This window comes from Lipotes vexillifer, unplaced genomic scaffold, assembly GCF_000442215.2.
Source record: "Lipotes vexillifer unplaced genomic scaffold, Lipotes_vexillifer_v1.1 scaffold164, whole genome shotgun sequence".
Classification (NCBI taxonomy): Eukaryota; Metazoa; Chordata; class Mammalia; order Artiodactyla; family Lipotidae; genus Lipotes; species Lipotes vexillifer.
The window spans coordinates 3,824,423-3,844,991 of NW_006789313.1; the positions used below are offsets into that span (position 1 = coordinate 3,824,423).

A 20,569-nucleotide genomic window follows, 5' to 3' on the forward strand; every position below is an offset into this window, starting at 1 on the left:
CATTCCTGCAGGACATCTCTGCTTCATAATGAATCAGAGAGGCCGGTCTTTCAGCACTGTCTTCCTTGAAGCAGGGAGTCACACTCCTTTTTTCCCTCCTTTTATGGTCCTGAAGTATTTTTAGGCAGAGAATCTCTGGCACAGAGATTTTTCTCCCCCAGTTGCCCTGTATCAGAGTTAGGCTTTTCCTACACCCATGGTTCAAACCTTAAGAAATGAGAGCTTCCTGCCATAGGTTCCATTCAAGCATCTCCTTCTGTCTGCTTCTCTTCCAATGGCACGTTAGCTCCTTGACTTCACTCTGGTTTTCGGAGCTCGTCTCCTTCATGTTACCCTCGCTTTTGTTTTTTTTTTTTTTTTGAGATTCTCAACACAAGAAGGATTTTAAATTCAAGTTTATGACCATGGAGTAAAACATTCTGGCCTCCAGGTAGTGTGTTAGGACATTGCAACTGGCTAAAAGGAGCAGTGAAACAAAGCAACAGAAAAGTCCTCGAGACAACTTGGACATGAAGCGTGGGGGGAGAGCAGGTGTGCGAGGGTCGGGAGGGGTGGAAAATAAGAAGTGACTCATCATAGCTGGTGACCATGTAAATACCTTTCTAAGATGCCAGCTTGCCTTGTCCCTTATTTGAGCGTTCTACCCCAGTCCCCTCAGCCCTGGGACAAACCCTGACACTGAAGTCTTTACCACTGCAGAAAGAGCCTTCTCTTGTGACAGCAGAAGAATCAGGTGGCCTTCCAGGCAACTGGCAGGATCCTGTTCCAAGGGGACTCTTCCATTCCATTCCTTTCTTGGCTTAGCCTCGTGGAGCATGGCTCAGCCCTGTGTTGTGGCCCCTGCGGGAAGCCAAAAAAGCTCAGAGTACCACGGAGAGTCCTCATAACGTTCCTTCTACTCGGCACCACTTCCAGCCTGTGAGCACATTTTACCCTCCAAAAGCTCATTCCTTATCTCCGCAGGTCCCCCCGTTTCCATGCACAGGGAGGCCAGCAGCTGATGGCTGAGAGGCATCGTGGTACCAGGGGGCTGCCAGCATGGCAGAGCTGGATGAAAAGTCGCCCGTGAGTCACATTGTCCTGTGCACTTGGCAATGTGCACTTGGCGTCACAATGTTGGAGGTTTAAATAACTCTCAGTGCAGCAGTGTTCAGTCCAGCTACCTTCATTTTACCCTGAAAGGAACTGAAATTGAAGTGACCTAGTCTCCGTGTCAGGCCAACATAAGGCTGCATCCCCCAGGAGATGGGAGCTTCCTTGGGACGTTGTGCGGACAGGGCATTGGGCATCTTAACTGTGAAGCTTCACAGGAAGGAGGAACATGTGGGAACATGTAGTTCTGCCATCCACGATCCAAAGAGCTCCTGGGGAAGAACTCTAGAGATACCTTGATTTCTCTGGGCCTCCAGACTCCTCCTTAGTAAATGTACTTTTACCTTACTTGGTGCAGGCTCTCTTCCTTAAATACAGTCTCCACTGCGCTTCCCCTCGCTGGGGAATAGTGGTCCCCAGCAGAGAGGTTTGTGGCTCTGTTTTTCAACCGTGGGAAGGCTCTCAGTTGTCTTGCCAGCTCTCACCTGTGCCAGGTGTTCGGTGATGGAGCAGACGGCAGACAGGGGTCTGAAATAGCGTGTCAGGATCTGGGTGGTGGCACAGGGTTTGGGGGGACTCAGTGGGAAGGTTGAGAGGGGGTGATAGGGTGTCCTTTGTGCCTCAGTGAATGGGGTTGAGTGGGGCTATTCATCTGATCTTCTCTGTATGCTGGAGAATCTGGAGGACAGGAGAAGAGACTCCCGGAAGGAGCACTATTTAGGCTCCTGTGTTCCGGGAGGACGCTGGGCTCTGAGTCACCAGCAGTGATGGGCTTCCCGCCCCAAGTTTCCTGTCAGGCTGCACGAGCCCGTGACAGCTATGACTGCACGACCCGGGGCCCTAGGACAGCCGCAGGTGTGTGTTCATATCCTCAGCAAACTGTCCTTATGCGGAAGATGGCAGGTGCCCCTGTGAATCTTGTGCCCACACGACAGGACGGGGGCGTGACGGAGCCTTGCTGGGTTGGGGGTCCAGACCGAGCATCGGCCGCGGTCATTGACCTGGCCTGGCTCAGATGGAATCAAACTGTGGTCTCTGAGCAAACTATGCGAACGAGCAGAATGGGATCTCGGTCAGAGCTTGCATTCCTCTCCTTCCAAATCAAACTGGAAGCCTGGGAAGTATTGAGGGCTCTGAATCACAGCGTCGCACCTATTCCCTTAATCTGGAAGGGGTAGCGTGTAAGATAGAACATGGCTTCCAAGTCACCTAGATCTGGCCTTGACTCCCATCTACCCTCTGTGGAACCTTGAACACAATTCTTAATCTAGTTGCAGCTCATTTGAAGTCTGTCATAAAAGATGCTGTAAGGGCCGACCCCTGCCTGCCCTTCCATGGTATCTCTGGCCACCAGCTCACGCTTGCCTTGAGCTCTAGCATACGAGATACGTATCTTCTTTGAACATGTTATCTTTTCTCATTGCTAAACCTGTACCCTTTTAACCCTCCACGTACCGTCATCAGCGAACTCCTCCGCATCTTTCAGACAAATGTCAAGTGCCCCTCACAGGAGGAAGGCCCTTCCCCTTCCCTCCAGCAGGGCCCTGTTCACGATTCCGTTACACTCACCACGCACTCGACAGGGAGCTCCTGGATGACACGCCCCCAGCCTTTTCTGTACCTCTGCACCCCACACAGTGTGTAGCATGTAGTAAGTTTGAACATTGCTTGCTGAAGGGATGCGTAAATGTGGTCATAGGCTCATACAGAGTGAAATCCATTCCATTTTAACCTCCATCCTCTTCATAGATCTTCTCATCATCGTGTAATCATTTTTGATCATAACACAACCCCTGTAAACACTTAAGGAGAGAGATTCATTCATTTGAACATCGAAGTCAAATTTCTGTGAACTTGATTTCACATCATTTTCCCGTGGTCTTGACATTGCAAGGCCATTCCCCAAGGACTGTCGGGTAATGCGATTTAATATTTACTCTGGCACAGCAAGACCGTCTATTTAGATGTCATGTCTCCCCGTCAGTTTATAACACTCAGTTCCTTTCAGGGAAGGGTGAATTAATAATGTTACAGCAAGCCTTATTATATGAAGCCATTTATTTTATGGCTACTTTTAATGACTCTACCATAAGTTTTGAATGATTGAGATAGTCTCAAATTTTGCCTCCTTTGTCACATAAAGGCAGACAGCTATCACTGTTGTCAGTTGGAGGAAATTTTTCCTCAGGGTATAAAAACATTCAATTCAGTCAACATTTATCAAATATCTACTGTATGGTAAGATCTGTGTTCTTGGCCAAACGTGACTTGCCCTTTAAAACCTGCCCACTGCTCTCTCTGCTGTGAGTGGAAAGCATCCCTGTAGACGGGATCCTCTTGAGCATTTCAGATAGAGAGGCAGTCAAGGAGAACCCTGGGCTTTGAAGTGGAGGAAACCTGGCTTTGAATCCTGGCTCCACCATATGCTTGTTCAGTCTTCCTGTCTCTTTTTGTAAAACACGAGAGTGAAGAAATATGTCCTGAAGGATTGTCATGAGGATTAAATGAGACCAGGAAGATGACCTAAGAGAGTGTTTCCTTATCCATGAAATGGCAGGAGTGCTGCCTACCTGAAGGTGATCATGTAGGGAGGGATTGATGAGAAAGACGGAGGAAAGAGCCCAGCACAGTGACCCCTTCCCTAACAAGCCAGACAGGCCTGCTCCCCTAGCGTGCTGGAAATGGCAGAGGATCTGTCATTGGCTTCCCACCCAGCAGAGGCTCTGCAGCCAGCCCTGGGGCCAGCCAGGCTCCTTGCAGTATCGTGCAGCGTGCAATTTTTTTAAGGCCATTCTAAGACCTCCCATTCGAGATCAGAAATTCAGAAGGGGACTGTATTGGTGCAGAAGTGAACCTAAAGGTGATTTCTCAAGGTTTCTCCTGCGACTTTTATGAAGGAATGGTCTCACCGGCACTTTGCTGATGGCTGACCCCAGCATCCATGAATGGGGCCCGTCTTCCCATATCACCTTTTCCTCTGAATCTTTTTTGATTGTTTCCTGTCTTTTGGAAGGGTACTTTTTTGTCCTCTGTGAATGTAGGTGGCTTCAATATGTCAAATGCAGCAAATTTCACTCTAATAATAAACACGAATTAGGACCTACTCTGTGCCAGGTATCGTGCTAGATTTCTAATAACATAGCTAAAACTCGTCCATCTCTATGCCTTTGTTTCTTTTCAATCCGTCATTCACATTGCTGCTGGAACAATTGTTCTAAGATGCAACCCTTGTGTTACCCCTCACTTAAAATTCTCAACGGATTCCCATTACCTATGCTAGCTTTTCCCAAGAGGTGTTCCAAACAATAATTCTATGAAAAAAAAATTTTTTTTAAGTAAAATGCTATGTTAAACAGAGTTGAATAGGTTGTCTTGTTTCTTTTTGCTATTCTCATAAGAGTCCATTTTATACTATCCTAATGTTCCCTTTGGCTCCTGGAAGAAGATACTGTCCAAAGTCCTCTTTTCCCACAGAAAGTCTGTGAACAGTGTGAGTCTGAGAAACGTGCACCTATAGGATAAAGTCAGAGTCCTTGTTGTTCAGGTCCCTTTCTGGACTTCACCACCCCCTTGCCACACTGTACCCATCTTACTAGAATGTCCACCCCTTCCGCATTCCCCGTCTCACCTCTTTCTCCTAGCCAAGCTCACATAAGGTGGCAGTTGGTATAAAATCATCACGAACTCCCCAGGCAGAGTGAGTTGTTCTCTCTTCCAAATTCCAGTTGCACCTTGAATATAAACCACATCACCTTGTTGTCATTAGTGGTTTGTATGTATGACTCCTGAAGTTTATACTTTAGAACCCAGAGCCATTTTTTTCCACAAAATGATAACATATATTTTCCACTTCTTTATAACAGCATTCAAACACATAAACATTAATACAATCAATACTTAACTGTACTGATAGTTACCATTCAAGAAATTATGTTCAAATGACAAATGGGCTGTGGAATTACACTTGTCTTTGGATTCTCTTCCATTGCTTACTAGCTACAGGGCTTTGAGCAAATTACTCCAACTCTGCAAGCCTCAGTTTTATCATCTGTAAAACAGGAGAAATAAAAACAGCAGGGCCATTGAAAGGTTTAGATTAAATGTTTTTAAAGTGTCATGTCTAATACACATCACTGTGTAGGTCTTTGGTAAATTCACATGTTGGTGTTGTCATTGTAAAGCACTTGGCAAAATATTTCACTCAAAGTAGGCACTAAACGAATGGTAGTTCCAGTTCCCTTTCATGTCCTAGAAATTTTAAATCAATCTGGAGAGCAGCAGCTTATCATCTAAACTAAATACATATTTATGTGACAATTATGATGTGGTCACAACCATTTCCTTATAAACTCTCCGTGGAGACAAGGGGTAATCATTATTATTACCCTTCAACACATTATTAGGCCAAGTAACCTGTTCCTTCTTGGAATCCACTCATGATCTAACGTAGGGGAGGTTGATGCAGATAAACAGATAAATTGATGCCCACAGACCAATAAAACAAAACAAATTATTTGCAACCTAGGCAGAGCATTGTACGAAATGTAAAGACAAACAAATCTCAGTCTTGCCCTTGGAGACAGGGGACAGGAAGTGTACCATCAAAGGATTCATATTGCAGAAGATGGTAAAGAGCCTTGAGAGAGGGGAAGGGAGGTGCCGTGAGATCAGAGAAAATGCACAGGTGGATCTGCAAAAGGCTTGATGGATAAGATGAAAAGATACAGAGATGAAGTAGGGGCATTCCAAGCAGAAAGTGTAATGTCAGTAAAGGCCCTGAGGGAGGGAACGCTTGATATGACACAGAGACGTAGTCCAGTTCGGTTAAAGCATGTGGTATACAAGAACTTCAGAAGTGAGAATTGTGTTCTGTGGGAATTGGGGAGTTATTGAAAGGGAGTGACTGAAATAGCCCCATCGTATAGGAAGGTTCCATTTCTAGCAGTAGAGTAAATACATCTGGGGCCATATTCAAGTGAAGACAGAGAGGGGAGCATTAGTTCACGGCTTAAGTCAAAAGGAGCTCACCCACCTGTGGTCAGCCAAATCCAGCTTCTGTATCTCGGGATGCTCTCACTTCTTTAAGCTGTGTCATTGTTGTTTGGTAGAGTTGGCTTTAGTGTCGGTCTGTCTGTATGTTTTAGTTTTTGTTGTTATTGCTTCTGTCTTTCTTTTGAATTACAAGCAGCCCCTGTAGTGCCAGCCATAGAACTTTGGGAGTTGATGCCATTTTTTAAAAGCAAAGACACCATCGTCTGTAAACAATAATGATCCATTTATTTCAGAGACTCTAAAAGAACAAATCCTAGTATTTATTTTATTTTTGGCAAAGTCATATTTAAATCAATGAAAAGTGATAAAACAAGTGAAATGACCATAGTCACTGACATTGGGGAATATGTCCTATTTTAACCATGAGCTCTTGGTAATCAGTGTAATTATTCATATTTAACAGCTGTAGTGTGTAATATTTTTGTTTTGCTGCATTGCCTATGGTTAGAGAGCAGGCTAGAGATGAAAACTTTGGTGTATTTTAAATCCACCTACTGGCTTGAGAGTGTCTATAGAACTCTGGATATTTTTGAAATGAAAATCAAATATCCATTGTTTTATAGAATAAATGCATTTTTGACCACTTGCCTATTAAGAATCCTAAAATATCAAATTCTATTTTCCCACTGACTTTTGTTATAAAATCAGAAATAAGTTCCTTTGGAAATGTTCATTTTGAGAAATAAGTCATATTTAACAATCCAGCCGGTGTTTCAACATATATTTAAAATAAGAATGTTCCTGCAATATATTAACATTGCTCAAAATGATCCTTAAATGTGTGCAAAATAACTAATTTTGCTTTTATAAGATTTGAAGGAAAGAAATTTCCTTCCTTCCTTTGAAGGAAGAAATTTCCTTCAAATATATATATTTGAAGGAAAAAAATTACTCAGCTATATATATTTGTTCCTTCAATTTATGTTTGTTAAGTAATTGATAATTCTCTGTATTAGGAATCCAAAATTGATTGTCATCTGGCCCATGCCCTTCATTCTCTTATAACCTGGCAAAGGAAAGTATCATTTAAACAAGCACGTTTACATTGTGATGTGCTAAGTACTCAATAGAGAGATGAGACTGTGCTGGGGAAATACAGCAGGAGAGACTAACTCCGCCTTCACAGAGAAGGTGGCACCTGAGCAGGGTATTAAAGGGTGAGTAGGAGTTTGGGGCCATGGGAAGAGCACAGTCTCTGGAGTTGGACTTCCTCGTTTAAGTCTTGGCTCTTTCACTACTTCTTAAATGACCTTGGACAAAGTACTTGTTTCTCTGTACCTTCATTTTCTCCTCTGTAAAACTGGGATAATACTTGTAGCTACATCAGAGGCCGTTATGAAGAGTTAGTGTATGTAAGGAACTTAGAGCGCTGCCTTACACGTGGGAAGAGCTTAGTGCGTGTGCTCCTGTTGTTCCATCATTAAGAATGAGAGTAGACTTGGCACAGCGGAGGGAAGTGTGCTACATTTTTATTCTGTAAAAATGCAAAATGCCACCTAGCTAATGGCTTTTACAAATGAGCAATTTAACACAAGATGTAGAGAAGAAATGGAAATAGGGTAGAACCATACAGAGGCCCTGATTGATGAGAAGGGGACAGAGTTACCAGTCCACTTCCTGAGTCACTCTGTGACAGGCACCTCAGGTTATCACCAAGTGGACACCTGGTGCACAAGCAACTCCTTTTTCCATACTAGACAGTAAGTTTCGTGAAACAGTGGCAATTGAAGAATGAAACCCATTGACTGTAACACACAACTGAGGAGGCCATAAAAAACTGATACAACAATTACTGCAGGGGACTAGCTCCCGACCTGCTCCAAGAGTCTGTTTCCTCTGCTGATTTCTGTGAAAGATACTTATATGATTTTTTTTTAGTTATTTCTGAGATATACATTTTAAAGTAATAATTAGAATTATGACTTATTATACCAGAACATATAAGATTTTTAGAAATTTCATGTAATGTCTGAAACATTTATATTAACATATTTCCATACGAATAACCCAAAGAAAGTTTAGTATTAGTTGTTTGTTTGTTTGTTTGTTTATGCTGCAGGTTCTTATTAGTCATCAATTTTATACATATCAGTGTATACATGTCAGTCTGACTCACCCAATTCAGCACACCACCATCCCCACCCCGCCGCGGTTTTCCCCCCTTGGTGTCCATACGTTTGTTCTCTACATCTGTGTCTCAGCTTCTGCCCTGCAAACCGGTTCATCTGTACCATTTTTCTAGGTTCCACATACATGCATTAATATACAATATTTGTTTTTTCTCTTTCTGACTTACTTCACTCTGTATGACAGTCTCTAGGTCCATCCACATCTCAACAGATGACTCAGTTTCGTTCCTTTTTATGGCTGAGTAATATTCCATTGTATATATGTACCACATCTTCTTTATCCATTTGCCTGTCAATGGGCATTTAGGTTGCTTCCATGACTTGGCTATTGTAAATAGTGCTGCAGTGAACATTGGTGTGCATGTGTCTATTTGAATTATGGTTTTCTTCGGGTATATGCCCAGTAGTGGGATTGCTGGATCACATGGCAATTCTACTTTTAGTTTTTTAAGGAACCTCCATACTGTTCTCCATAGTGGCTGTATCAATTTACATTCCCACCAACAGTGCAAGAGGGTTCCGTTTTCTTCACACCCTCTCCAGCATTTGTTGTTTGTAGATTTTCTGATGATGCCCATTCTAACTGGTGTGAGGTGATACCTCATTGTAGTTCTGATTTGCGTTTCTCTAATAGTGATGTTGAGCAGCTTTTCATGTGCTTCTTGGCCATCTGTATGTCTTCTTTGGAGAAATGTCTATTTAGGTCTTCTGCCCATTTCTGGATTGGGTTATTTGTTTCTTTAATATTGAGCTGCATGAGCTGTTTATATATTTTGGAGATTAATCCTTTATCCATTGATTCGTTTGCAAATATTTTCTCGCATTCTGAGGGTTCTCTTTTCGTCTTCTTTATGGTTTCCTTTGCTGTGCAAAAGCTTTGAAGTTTCATTAGGTCCCATTTGTTTATTTTTGTTTTTATTTCCATTACTCTAGGAGGTGGATCAAAAAAGATCTTGCTGTGATTTTTGTCAAAGAGTGTTCTTCCTGTGTTTTCCTCTAAGAGTTTTGTAGTGTCTGGTCTTACATTTAGGTCTCTAATCCATTTTGAGTTTATTTTTGTGTATGGTATTAGGGAGTGTTCTAATTTCATTCTTTTACATGTAGCTGTACAGTTTTCCCAGCACCACTTACTGAAGAGACTGTCTTTTCTCCATTGTATATCTTTGCCTCCTTTCTCATAGATTAGTTGACCATAGATGCGTGGGTTTATCTCTGGGCTTTCTATCTTGTTCCATTGATCTATGTTTCTGTTTTTGTGCCAGTACCATACTGTCTTGATTACTGTAGCTTTGTAGTATAGTCTGAAGTCAGGGAGTCTGATTCCTCCAGCTCCATTTTTTTCCCTCAAGACTTCTTTGGCTATTCAGGGTCTTTTGTGTCTCCATACAAATTTTAAGAATTTTTGTTCTAGTTCCGTAAAAAATGCCATTGGTAATTTGATACGGATTGCATTGAATCTGTAGATTGCTTTGGGTAGTAGAGTCATTTTCACAATGTTGATTCTTCCAATCCAAGAACATGGTATATCTCTCCATCTGTTGGTATCATCTTGAATTTCTTTCATCACTGTCTTATAGTTTTGTGCATACAGGTCTTTTGTCTCCTTAGGTAGGTTTATTCCTAGATATTTTATTCTTTTTGTTGCAGTGGTAAATGGGAGTGTTTCCATAATTTCTCCTTCAGATTTTTCATCATTAGTGTATAGGAATGCAAGAGATTTCTGTGCATAAGTGTTGTATCATGCAACTTTACCAAATTCATTGATTAGCTCTAGTAGTTTTCTGGTGGCATCTTTAGGATTCTCTATGTATAGTATCATGTCATCTGCAAACAGTGACAGTTTTGCTCCTTCTTTTCCAATTTGTATTCCTTTTATTTCTTTTTCTTCTCTGATTGCCATGGCTAGGACTTCCAAGACTATGTGGAATAATAGTGGTGAGAGTGGACATCCTTGTCTCATTCCTGATCTTAGAGGAAATGCTTTCAGTTTTTAGCCATTGAAAATAATGTTTGCTGTGGGTTTGTTGTACATGACCTTTATCATGTTGAGGTAGGTTCCCTCTGTGCCCACTTTCTGCAGAGTTTTTATCATAAATGCGTATTGAATTTTGTCAAAAGCTTTTTCTGCATCTATTGAGATGCTCATATGGTTTTTATTCTTCAATTTGTTAATATGGTGTATCACATTGATTGATTTGCATGTATTGAAGAATCCATGCATCCCTGGGATAAATCCCACTTGATCGTGGTGTATGATCCTTTTAATGTGTTGTTGGATTCTGTTTGCTAGTATTTTGTTGAGGAATTTTGCATCTGTATTCATCAGTGATATTGGTCTGTAATTTTCTTTTTTTGTACTATCTTTGTCTGGTTTTGGTATCAGGGTGATGTTGGCCCCATAGAATGAGTTTGGGAGTGTTCCTTCCTCTGCAGTTTTCTGGAAGAGTTTGAGAAGGATGGGTGTTAGCTCTTCTCTAAATGTTTGGTAGAATTCACCTGTGAAGCCATCTTGTCCTGGACTTTTGTTTGTTGGAAGATTTTTTTTTTTTTTTTTTTTTTTTCAGTACACGGGCCTCTCACTGCTGTGGCCTCTCCCGTTGTGGAGCGCAGGCTCCGGACACGCAGGCTCAGCGGCCATGGCTCATGGGACTAGCCGCTCCGCGGCATGTGGAATATTTCCGGACCACGGTGCGAACCCATGTCCCCGCGTTGGCAGGTGGACTCTCAACCACTGCACCACCAGGGAAGCCCTGTTGGAAGATTTTTAATCACAGTTTCTATTTCATTGCTTGTAATTGGTCTGTTCATATTTTCTGTTTCTTCCTGGTTCAGTCTTGGAAGGTTATACCTTTCTAAGAATTTGTCCATTTCTTCCAGGTTGTGCATTTTATTGGCATAGAGTTGCTTGTAGTAGTCTCTTAGGAAGCTTTGTATTTCTGCGGTGTCTGTTGTAACTCCTCCTTTTTCATTTCTAATTTTATTGATTTGAGTCCTCTCCCTGTTTTTCTTGATGAGTCTGGCTAAAAGCTACCAGCTTTTAGTTTTATTGATCTTTGCTATTGTTTTCTTTGTTTCTATTTCATTTATTTCTGCTCTGATCTTTATGATTTCTTTCCTTCTGCTAACTTTAGGTTTTGTTTATTCTTCTTTCCTAGTTCCTTTAGGTGTAAGGTTAGATTGTTTACTTGAGATTTTTCTTGTTTCTTGAGGTAGGCTTGTATAGCTATAAACTTCCCTCTTAGAACTGCTTTTGCTGCATTCCATAGGTTTTGGATTGTTGTGTTTTCATTGTCATTTGTTTCTAGGTATTTTTTGATTTTCTCTTTGATTTCTTCAGTGATCTCTTGGTTGCTTAGTAACATATTGTTTAGCCTCCACGTGTTGGTGTTTTTTACGTGTTTTTCCCTGTAATTCATTTCTAATCTCATAGCGTTGTGGTCAGAAAAGATGCTTGATATAATTTCAATTTTCTTAAATTTACTGAGGCCTGATTTGTGACCCAAGATGTGATCTATCCTGGAGAATGTTCCATGTGCACTTGAGAAGAAAGTGTAATCTGCTGTTTTTGGATGCAACGTCCTATAAATATCAGTCAAATCTATCTGGTCTATTGTGTCATTTAACGCTTGTGTGTCTTTATTAATTTTCTGTTTGTATGATCTGTCCATTGGTGTAAGTGAGGTGTTAAAGTCCCCCACTATTATTGTGTTACTGTTGATTTCCTCTTTTATAGCTGTTAGCAGTTGCCTTATGTATTGAGGTGCTCCTATGTTGGGTGCATATATATTTATAATTGTTATATCTTCTTCTTGGATTGATCCCTTGATCATTATGTAGTGTCCTTCCTTGTCTCTTGTAACATTCTTTATTTTAAAGTCTATTTTATCTGATATGAGTATTGCTACTCCAACTTTCTTTTGATTTCCATTTGCATGGAATATCTTTTTCCATCCCCTCACTTTCAGTCTGAATGTGTCCCTAGGTCTGAAGTGGGTCTCTTGTAGACAGCATATATATGGGTCTTGTTTTGTATCCATTCAGCAAGCCTGTGTCTTTTGGTTGGAACATTTAATCCATTCACGTTTAAGGTAATTATCTATATGTATGTTCCTATGACCATTTTCTTAATTGATTTGGGTTTGTTTTTGTGGATCCTTTTCTTGTCTTGTGTTTCTCACTTAGAGAAGTTCTTTTAGCAATTTGTTGTAGAGCTGGTTTGGTGGTGCTGAATTCTCTTAGCTTTTGCTTGTCTGTAAAGCTTTTGACTTCTCCGTCGAATCTGAATGAGATCCTTGCCGGGTAGAGTGATCTTGGTGTAGGTTCTTCCCTTTCATCACTTTAAGTATATCATGCCACTCCCTTCTGGCTTGTAGAGTTTCTGCTGAGAAATCAGCTGTTAACCTTATGGGAGTTCCCTTGTATGTTATTTGTCGTTTTTCCCTTGCTGCTTTCAATAATTTTTCTTTGTCTTTAATTTTTGCCAGTTTGATTACTACGTGTCTCGGTGTGTTTCTCCTTGGGTTTATCCTGTATGGGACTCGCTGCACTTCCTGGGCTTGGGTGGCTATTTCCTTTCCCATGTTAGGGACGTTTTTGACCATAATCTCTTCAAATATTTTCTCGGGTCCTTTCTCTCTCTCTTCTCCTTCTGGCACTCCTATATTGTGAATATTGTTGTGTTTAATGTTGTCCCAGAGGTCTCTTAGGCTGTCTTCATTTCTTTTCATTCTTGTTTCTTTATTCTGTTCTGCAGCAGTGAATCCCACCATTCTGTCTTCCAGGTCACTTCTCCATTCTTCTGCCTCAGTTATTCTGCTATTGATTCCTTCTAGTGTAGTTTTCATTTCAGTTATTGTATTGTTCATCTCTGTTTGTTTGTTCTTTAATTCTTCTAGGTCTTTGTTCAACATTTCTTGCATCATCTCGATCTTTGCCTCCATTCTTTTTCCGAGGTCCTGGATCATCTTCACTATCATTATTCTGAATTCTTTTTCTGGAAGGTTGCCTGTCTCCACTTCATTTAGTTGTTTTTCTGGGCTTTTATCTTGTTCCTTCATTTGGTACATAGCCTTCTGCCTTTTCATCTTCTCTGTCTTTCTGTGACTGTGGTTTTTGTTCCACAGGCTGCAGGATTGTAGTTCTCTTGCTTCTGCCATCTGCCCTCTGGTGGGTGAGGCGATCTAAGAGGCTTGTGTAAGTTTCCTGATGGTAGGGATTGGTGGTGGGTAGAGCTGACTGTTGCTCTGGTGGGCAGAGCTCAGTAAAAGTTTAATCTGCTTGACTGTTGATGGATGGGGCTGGGTTCCCTCCCTGTTGGTTGTTTTTCCTGAGGCAACCCAACACTGGAGCCTACCTGGGCTCTTTGGTGGGGCTAATGACAGACTCTGGGAGGGCTCACGCCAAGGAGTACTTCCCAGAACTTCTGCTGCCAGTGTCCTTGTCCCCACGCTGAGCCACAGCCACACAGCCACCCCCCACTCCAGCACTAGCAGGTAGGTCTGGTTCAGTCTCGCCTGGGGTCACTGCTCCTTCCCCTGGGTCCCAATGTGCACACTACTTTGTGTGTGCCCTCCAAGAGTGGAGTCTCTCTTTCCCCCTGTCCTGTCAAATACCTGCAATCAATTCCCACTAGACTTGAAAGTCTGATTCTCTAGGAATTCCTCCTCCCATTGCCGGACCCCCAGGTTGGGAATCCTGACGTGGGGCTCACAACCTTCACTCCAGTGGGTGGACTTCTCTGGTATAAGTGTTCTCCAGTCTGTGAGTCACCCACCCAGCAGTTATGGGATTTGATTTTACTGTGATTGCGCCCCTCCTACCATCTCATTGTGGCTTCTCCTTTGTCTTTGGATGTGGGGTATCTTTTTTGGTGAGTTCCAATGTCTTCCTGTCGAAGATTATCCAGCAGCTAGGTGTGATTCTGGTGTTCTCGCAAGAGGGAGTGAGAGCACGTCCTTCTACTCCGCCATCTTGGTTCTGTCTCCATACTTATATGATTTTAACAGATATATTTAAAGCTCTGAGTCAGGGAATTTATATAACATAACCATTAAAATCATGGAAGATACAATTTGCTGAAAATAAGTTATTTGGCCAGTAAAGCATTAGTTATTAAGGTATCTAAGTTGGGATGAAGAAAGTAGAAAATATAATGGAGAATTATATTAAACCAGAACCAAAGAGTGATTAAATAATCACTAAAGTATCCAAAACTTGAAATCCATTGATTTTACAATTAGCAACAGATAAAGGAAGCAAGCCTTTCTGCAGTCCTGGCTTGGACAGGCACATCATGATTATCCTGGTAATCGGTTCCCTGGCTTACAAATTCTGCACAGGTGACTTGCTTTATACATTGCATTTCTGTTTAATCAGACATGCCTACCTTTGTTTCATTTTCTGTGAAATAGGAAATTAAGGAGAAGCTGGATTCCAGTCACAAGCGAGATATAGAGGGCATGGGAGTCCCAGAAATCAAGTACGGGGACTCTGTCTGCTTTGTCCAACATATAGCCAGTGGTCTCTGGGTGACCTACAAAGCACAAGATGCCAAGACATCCCGCCTGGGACCTCTGAAGAGAAAGGTGAGGGGTTAGAAAGGCTGGAAGCAACTAGCAAGAGAAGTGATTGTGAGAATCAGGTGAACATGATGTATGTTTACTTCTTACTATTCTTACTATTCTGAAGAGTTATTTCTGTGACAGATTGTGTAGCCTAATGTGGTTACTCTGACCTCATATTCAGTGGGGAAAGAAAAGAGCTACATAGATGACAAATCTGTGAGGAGAGGGTAGAATATGTTCTATGTGCTCTAAAACCTGAACTAAATGACTTTTGGTGGTATGCTGTTTTGGGAGTATCCACATCGTCGCACCTTTCATTTAAGTGGATAATTGAGTTATTATGCAGTTTTCATAATATACAGACTAAATAGAATCTCTACAAAGAAAAACGCAGATTGCATGATAACAAGCGCACAGGAACCAACGTGCAGAAAGACGAGATACCGTGGAATGATACTGTATTCCCAGAGAACGAATGCAGATCTGAGTGGTCTGTCACAGCCTGCTACAGTGGGAAATCTGGCTTGGATACATACAACATCTCTTTTCCAGAAAGTCAATTGCCATAATAGGGTTTCTTTTGATAGGAACTAGAAAATAGATGCTCCAGGCATGATAACATTTTTTTTTTTTTTTTTGAAAACCCTTAACAAAACATGGGTTTGGGTAGCCAAGGAGTCCCATAATAAGGTTCTAGGAAGCACTGTACACACTATGTTTTCTATATGTCAGCCTAATAGGAGGTGATGAAAAGTTTCCCAGAATGCTGGTTATTGTAAGAAAGGAGGTTGGGAGGAAACCATAATGTAATAAATAGCTTATTTTTGTATAAAGTAAAACGTACCAGGAAAATATCCAGAAAGGGAAAATAAAATTACAAAGAGGAGGTAGAAAATAGGATAAGTAAGAGGCCACAAAGACTAGCTTGTATGAACCCAGCCCTTCCTCTGTCAACAATTATAAAGGCTGGATTAAACACAGAAACAAACCATTTGAAGGCTTCCACAAGCAAGGCACCCAGGACGTGGGTACTAAAGATCCCAAATAGAATGTAAGTGCACTAAGGTGAGTTCCTCCTTTATCACCACTTTCCCCTCAGCATTTTTCTGAGTGGCAGCACAAGGAGTGGGGTCTTATGTTAGTTTCACTGGGCTGGAGAGACATATTTGTGATAAGGTCAGCTGAGGTTTCTGGGACTTGAGAGGCCACTTTCCCCAGTGGATGAGACTATAGAAACATGAACCTGAAATTCTATGTGCAGTTTCCCCTAGCACCTTAACCTGACTGTGGATAGAGTATGACGCTAAGATAGCGAACAGAAAGTGCCAGCTCTGGTGAAGAAGAGCAAAGCAGAGATGTGGACAGTATGACAGTACTAGGAGACATAGTCCATAGTCGAAGTCCCTCAAGCTGGAATGGTCCCTGAAAATACAGTAGGTTTTCAACTGAATCCCCAAAAGGGCTCTAACCCAGGAGTAAGGGCTTCACCCTGGAAATAAGGGAAAATTGAAAATCGATGCCAAAGGCCCATCATCTACCCTAACAGCCAATGAGAAGAAAATTAAATCCTCTAAAGAGTATGATAATATCATCTAGAGTTGCCACAATTTTTCAGACCTACTAAGATAAGAATGACATTTAAGAAAGTCGAATTTGCGGATCTTGGCTGTAATTCTGTGTGGGTGGGGACACAGTTGAAGGACCCTGTCAACTAGGAGAGATTCCAGTTTACGGTGTTGATTTATTGTGCCTACCCCTGACTTTTTCTTCTGGCCATAGTCCAGAGGTCCATTTAATTGCTGAAATGTGCATGTGAATTTGGGAGATGCTTCCAGAAACTCTCTCTAAATGGTGCCATAATGCTCAGCCCTTGATAGGGCTGCCCAGCTCCATTTCACGAGGAGCCAGTTAAGTTCCCCTCTACAAATACAAAGAATGTCCAATCTGTGTTAAGCATTTTATGAAACAAAATGGGAATTTAGAAAAACCAATGGGAAACAAGACAGTGAAAAACCTGACGAATGACACTTCACCTTAAAGGAAGTACCTTCTTTCCATCTTGGGCTTCTGCTCTCTGCTCTTGGGTTATGGAATTCCTCCAAGAGAAAAAGGACCTTAGGACCTGAGCTGCAGCGATCAATAGGATACATAATAACAACATTCTAACAGCTGCATTTCCCCCATTTCTCATTACTTCCTTGTTTGGTTGGCTGGTTTGAATGTGTTATCTGAACAAGCAAAACCTAAGGTCTTTAGGGACTGGCCCAAAAGCTGGGACTGAGGCCAGAGGTCTTTTTTCGAAAATGAACATAAACTTGTACAAGCTAGCACTTTACTTCCTGTGTGATTCATTAAATCAGGATATGCTTTCAAAAGAATAAAAATAAGGAAGAGATTTTCACATGGAAAGGAAAATAAGTTGTTTCTTTGTGCTAAAAATGAGATAACAAAAATCCTTATTCTAAGGATATTTTTTGGAGCCACATATTTAATTGTCATAGAGACTGACTGACCCCCATCCCCCTTCCCCAGGACCTACAAATGGCCTCCCCTCACTTACTCACCATCCAGAGGAAACCATGCCAGGAACTTGAATCAGGATTTGACCCTGACTTGAACCAGAGTCAAACCATCCCAGTTAATAACAGTATATATTTGGCCCTTCTAGAGAAAAAAACAGCTGACCTCCACACCGAAAGATGCCGGCCCCACCCAAAAATTCTATCATGATGTCACTGGTGAGCAATAAGTATACTAGCTTCCAGACAACTGATCTGAGATCCAGTAATATATTTCCCCTTATAACAAATATGCATCGAGTACCTCTTACCTAGGAAACATGCCAAATGACTTACATGTAAATCATCGAATCCTCTAAATAACCCTCTAAATAACACCTGCAGATGGTGAAGTCAAAGCAGAGATTTGCCCAAGGTCACACAGGTGGGATGTGGCCTAGCAGGATTAGAACTCAGGTCAGCTGATACCCAAGCCCAGGCTTTCAAACCCCCTCTCTAGCCTCCATGAGAAGCAAACTACCATCTCGAGCTCCTTCCCCAGTTCTACAGTCAGCTAACTCAGTGTAGCTGTCATTCAGGAGAGAAAGCCATGCCTGATCCCAGTAGAGGGTTTTATTTTAACTCGTCTTTCTTCTTTCTTGGTTTATCTCTGGAGGAAAAGGCCCTGAACAAAATGATTTTTCTCATCTCCAAGGATAAGATTTTGTGTTCATTTTAAGAGAAAAATCTATCATAAAATATGTTTTCACCCTTTCAAATTGGCCATCTAGACCCAAGGAATTTATTGTAACTCACATCACAGTGGCACATGAAGTTTCGTTTTCATCAAAGCACCGTGTCTCAGGAATGAGTCATAGGTCAGCAATAGGGAGTATGGGGAAAATAACTTTGTTAATGTCCCACTTTCAAAATGGGCCTGTGGGGAACTTGACTGGGGAGTAGGAGTACAAGGGATGAGGGAAATACTGCCAGAAACGTTGACTCTCCAGCTGTGTAACCTGGAACTGGTGTCCTTGGCTCTGGGGTAGGTCATACTCCATCAGGAAGGCCACATGGATGACGGGTTAACACTGCAGAGATGCCAGCATGAGGAGTCCCAGGCTGCCCGGATCATCCGGAACACGACCGCTTTATTCAGCCAGTTTGTAAGGTAGGTGAGCTCCTTCCCTTTCTCTGCTCGTCAGTTTCTATTTTTGTGGCCATCCAATCCCACCAGCCACCCCCTTTTAATACTATGAATTTTCAGGAAATAAGTATGCACCAGCAAAGAGTTTTGCCAGAAAGAGCTTGGGATTGAAACTTATTTCCCAGTAGGTAAGCTTCTCCCAGCTTCACTCTTGGCCCAACAGATGCCCAAGCAGCATTGGTTATTCAGGTTGGTGTCACAAACACCCAGGGTCTTCTCATGAAAATTAAGTGGAAAGAGCTGGAGTGCTTTAAGTCCCATTTGTATTAGTGCATGAAGAGGGGAGGAGAGAGAAGTAATGGATCCACACCCTCTGTGCTATTTAGAAAGGCTTTCTACATCATTCAGAATTGTTGCTGTGGTTTGGTTCCAAGGAGATTTACATGGAAGGCTTGGGTTACCCACCTATGGCTGGGACTTAAATGGGGGAAAGTAACTTAGCCTGCTTGGATCATAATTCCTCCAGCCTCAACAGTGCTGCCCGAACAGAACTCTGTGGATTGTGTTCACCAATTACGACAAGGAATGGATCCTGTTGTAAGCAGTGCAGTGTTGCAAGCCATCCTTCTCTCACAGGAAAATCTCTAAAGCCTAGAGGGTTTCAATTGCGTGTGTGAATTTGCATGAAATGAGAAAAAATTTTTATACCTTTATTTTCCTTCCTGTTGAACCACTGTGATCCAAGGGATGTGCGTTAGTTAGGACACAGGCTAAGCTGCCATTGTGGTTCAGAATAAACTTTTATTTCTTTTTCAAGTAATAGTATAGGGGAGGCAAGTGGTTTGGGGAAAACAGACCATATGCCGCTACTGGGGCTCAGTTTTCTTCTTTGAGATCTCCTACAGGTTCTTAAAGTATGTCCCTGGACCAGCCCAGCAGCATCACCTGGGAACTTGTTAAAAATACAAATTCTTGGGTTTTACCCCCGACAGACCTACTGAATCAGACACCTAAGAGTGGTACCTCAGAAAAACTGAGTTTTAATGGGCCCTCCAGTTGCTAAAGTTTACAAACCACTGCCCTGGAGTAAAGGTCTTTTTTTTTTTTTTTTTTAACATCTTTTTTAGGGTATAATTGCTTTACAGTGGTGTTAGTTTCTGCTTTATAACAGAGTGAATCAGTCATACATATACATATGTTCCCATATCTCATGGCCAGATGTTAGATTCATCTGGGAAACTTTTAACACCCTGATGCCCAGGTGGCATCTCCAAACAATTGCATCAGAGTCTCTGGGGTGGGATCCAAACACCAGCTTTTTATTAGCACTCCCCAGAAGATTCTTATATTCAGCCACAGTTGAGAACCAACTGTGCTGGTATGTATTCTTCATCCATGTGATTAAAAATAGCTTACTAGGGCTTCCCTGTGGTGCAGTGGTTGAGAATCTGCCTGCCAGTGCAGCGGACACGGGTTCGAGCCCTGGTCTGGGAAGATCCCACATGCCGCGGAGCAACTGGGCCCGTGAGCCACAGTTACTGAGCCTGCGCGTCTGGAGCCTGTGCTCCGCAACAAGAGAGGCCGCGATATTGAGAGGCCCGCGCCCCGCGATGAAGAGTGGCCCCCGCTCGCCACAGCTAGAGAAAGCCCTCGCACAGAAACGAGGACCCAGCACAGCCATAAATAAATTAACTAAAAAATAGCTTACTAATACCATGTCTGAGGTCCATCCTGAAAAGATGGGAAGACGGAGGAAGTAGAGTGCAAGCCATTTCTTTTTTAAAAAAATATAACCCAGAATTAGATCACCTTATCTTGCATTCTCTTGGCTAACAGTAGTAACATGGCCACATCTAGCTGAAGGAAGGCTGAGAAATATCACCTCTGGTTGGTTGGCTATGTACAACTCAGGGGTCCTGATACTAAATTGAAGGCAAGTAGACAATAGGGGTATTCCTGCTACAGGATGGGACTGAGACCTGCAAGTCAATGATCTTTTGTCTGCTTTTGGCTCTGCCACTGGTATTCTGTGAACCTTGAGCAAAATATTTCCTCCTTTTTATTCTGCATTACATCCAGACTGTTCTC

The 20,569-nt window shown here is 42.1% G+C and overlaps 1 protein-coding gene across 1 annotated transcript in view; it reads left to right on the top strand.

Annotated features, from left to right (window-relative positions):
- Positions 1-20,569, top strand: part of RYR3 (ryanodine receptor 3) — a 394,047-nt gene that overhangs the window by 94,492 nt on the left and 278,986 nt on the right. Inside the window, exons 13-14 of the mRNA XM_007462557.1 lie at positions 14,684-14,857; positions 18,384-18,505. Coding sequence (XP_007462619.1) covers positions 14,684-14,857; positions 18,384-18,505 — 296 coding nt within the window. The remainder of the gene's footprint in view (positions 1-14,683; positions 14,858-18,383; positions 18,506-20,569) is intronic.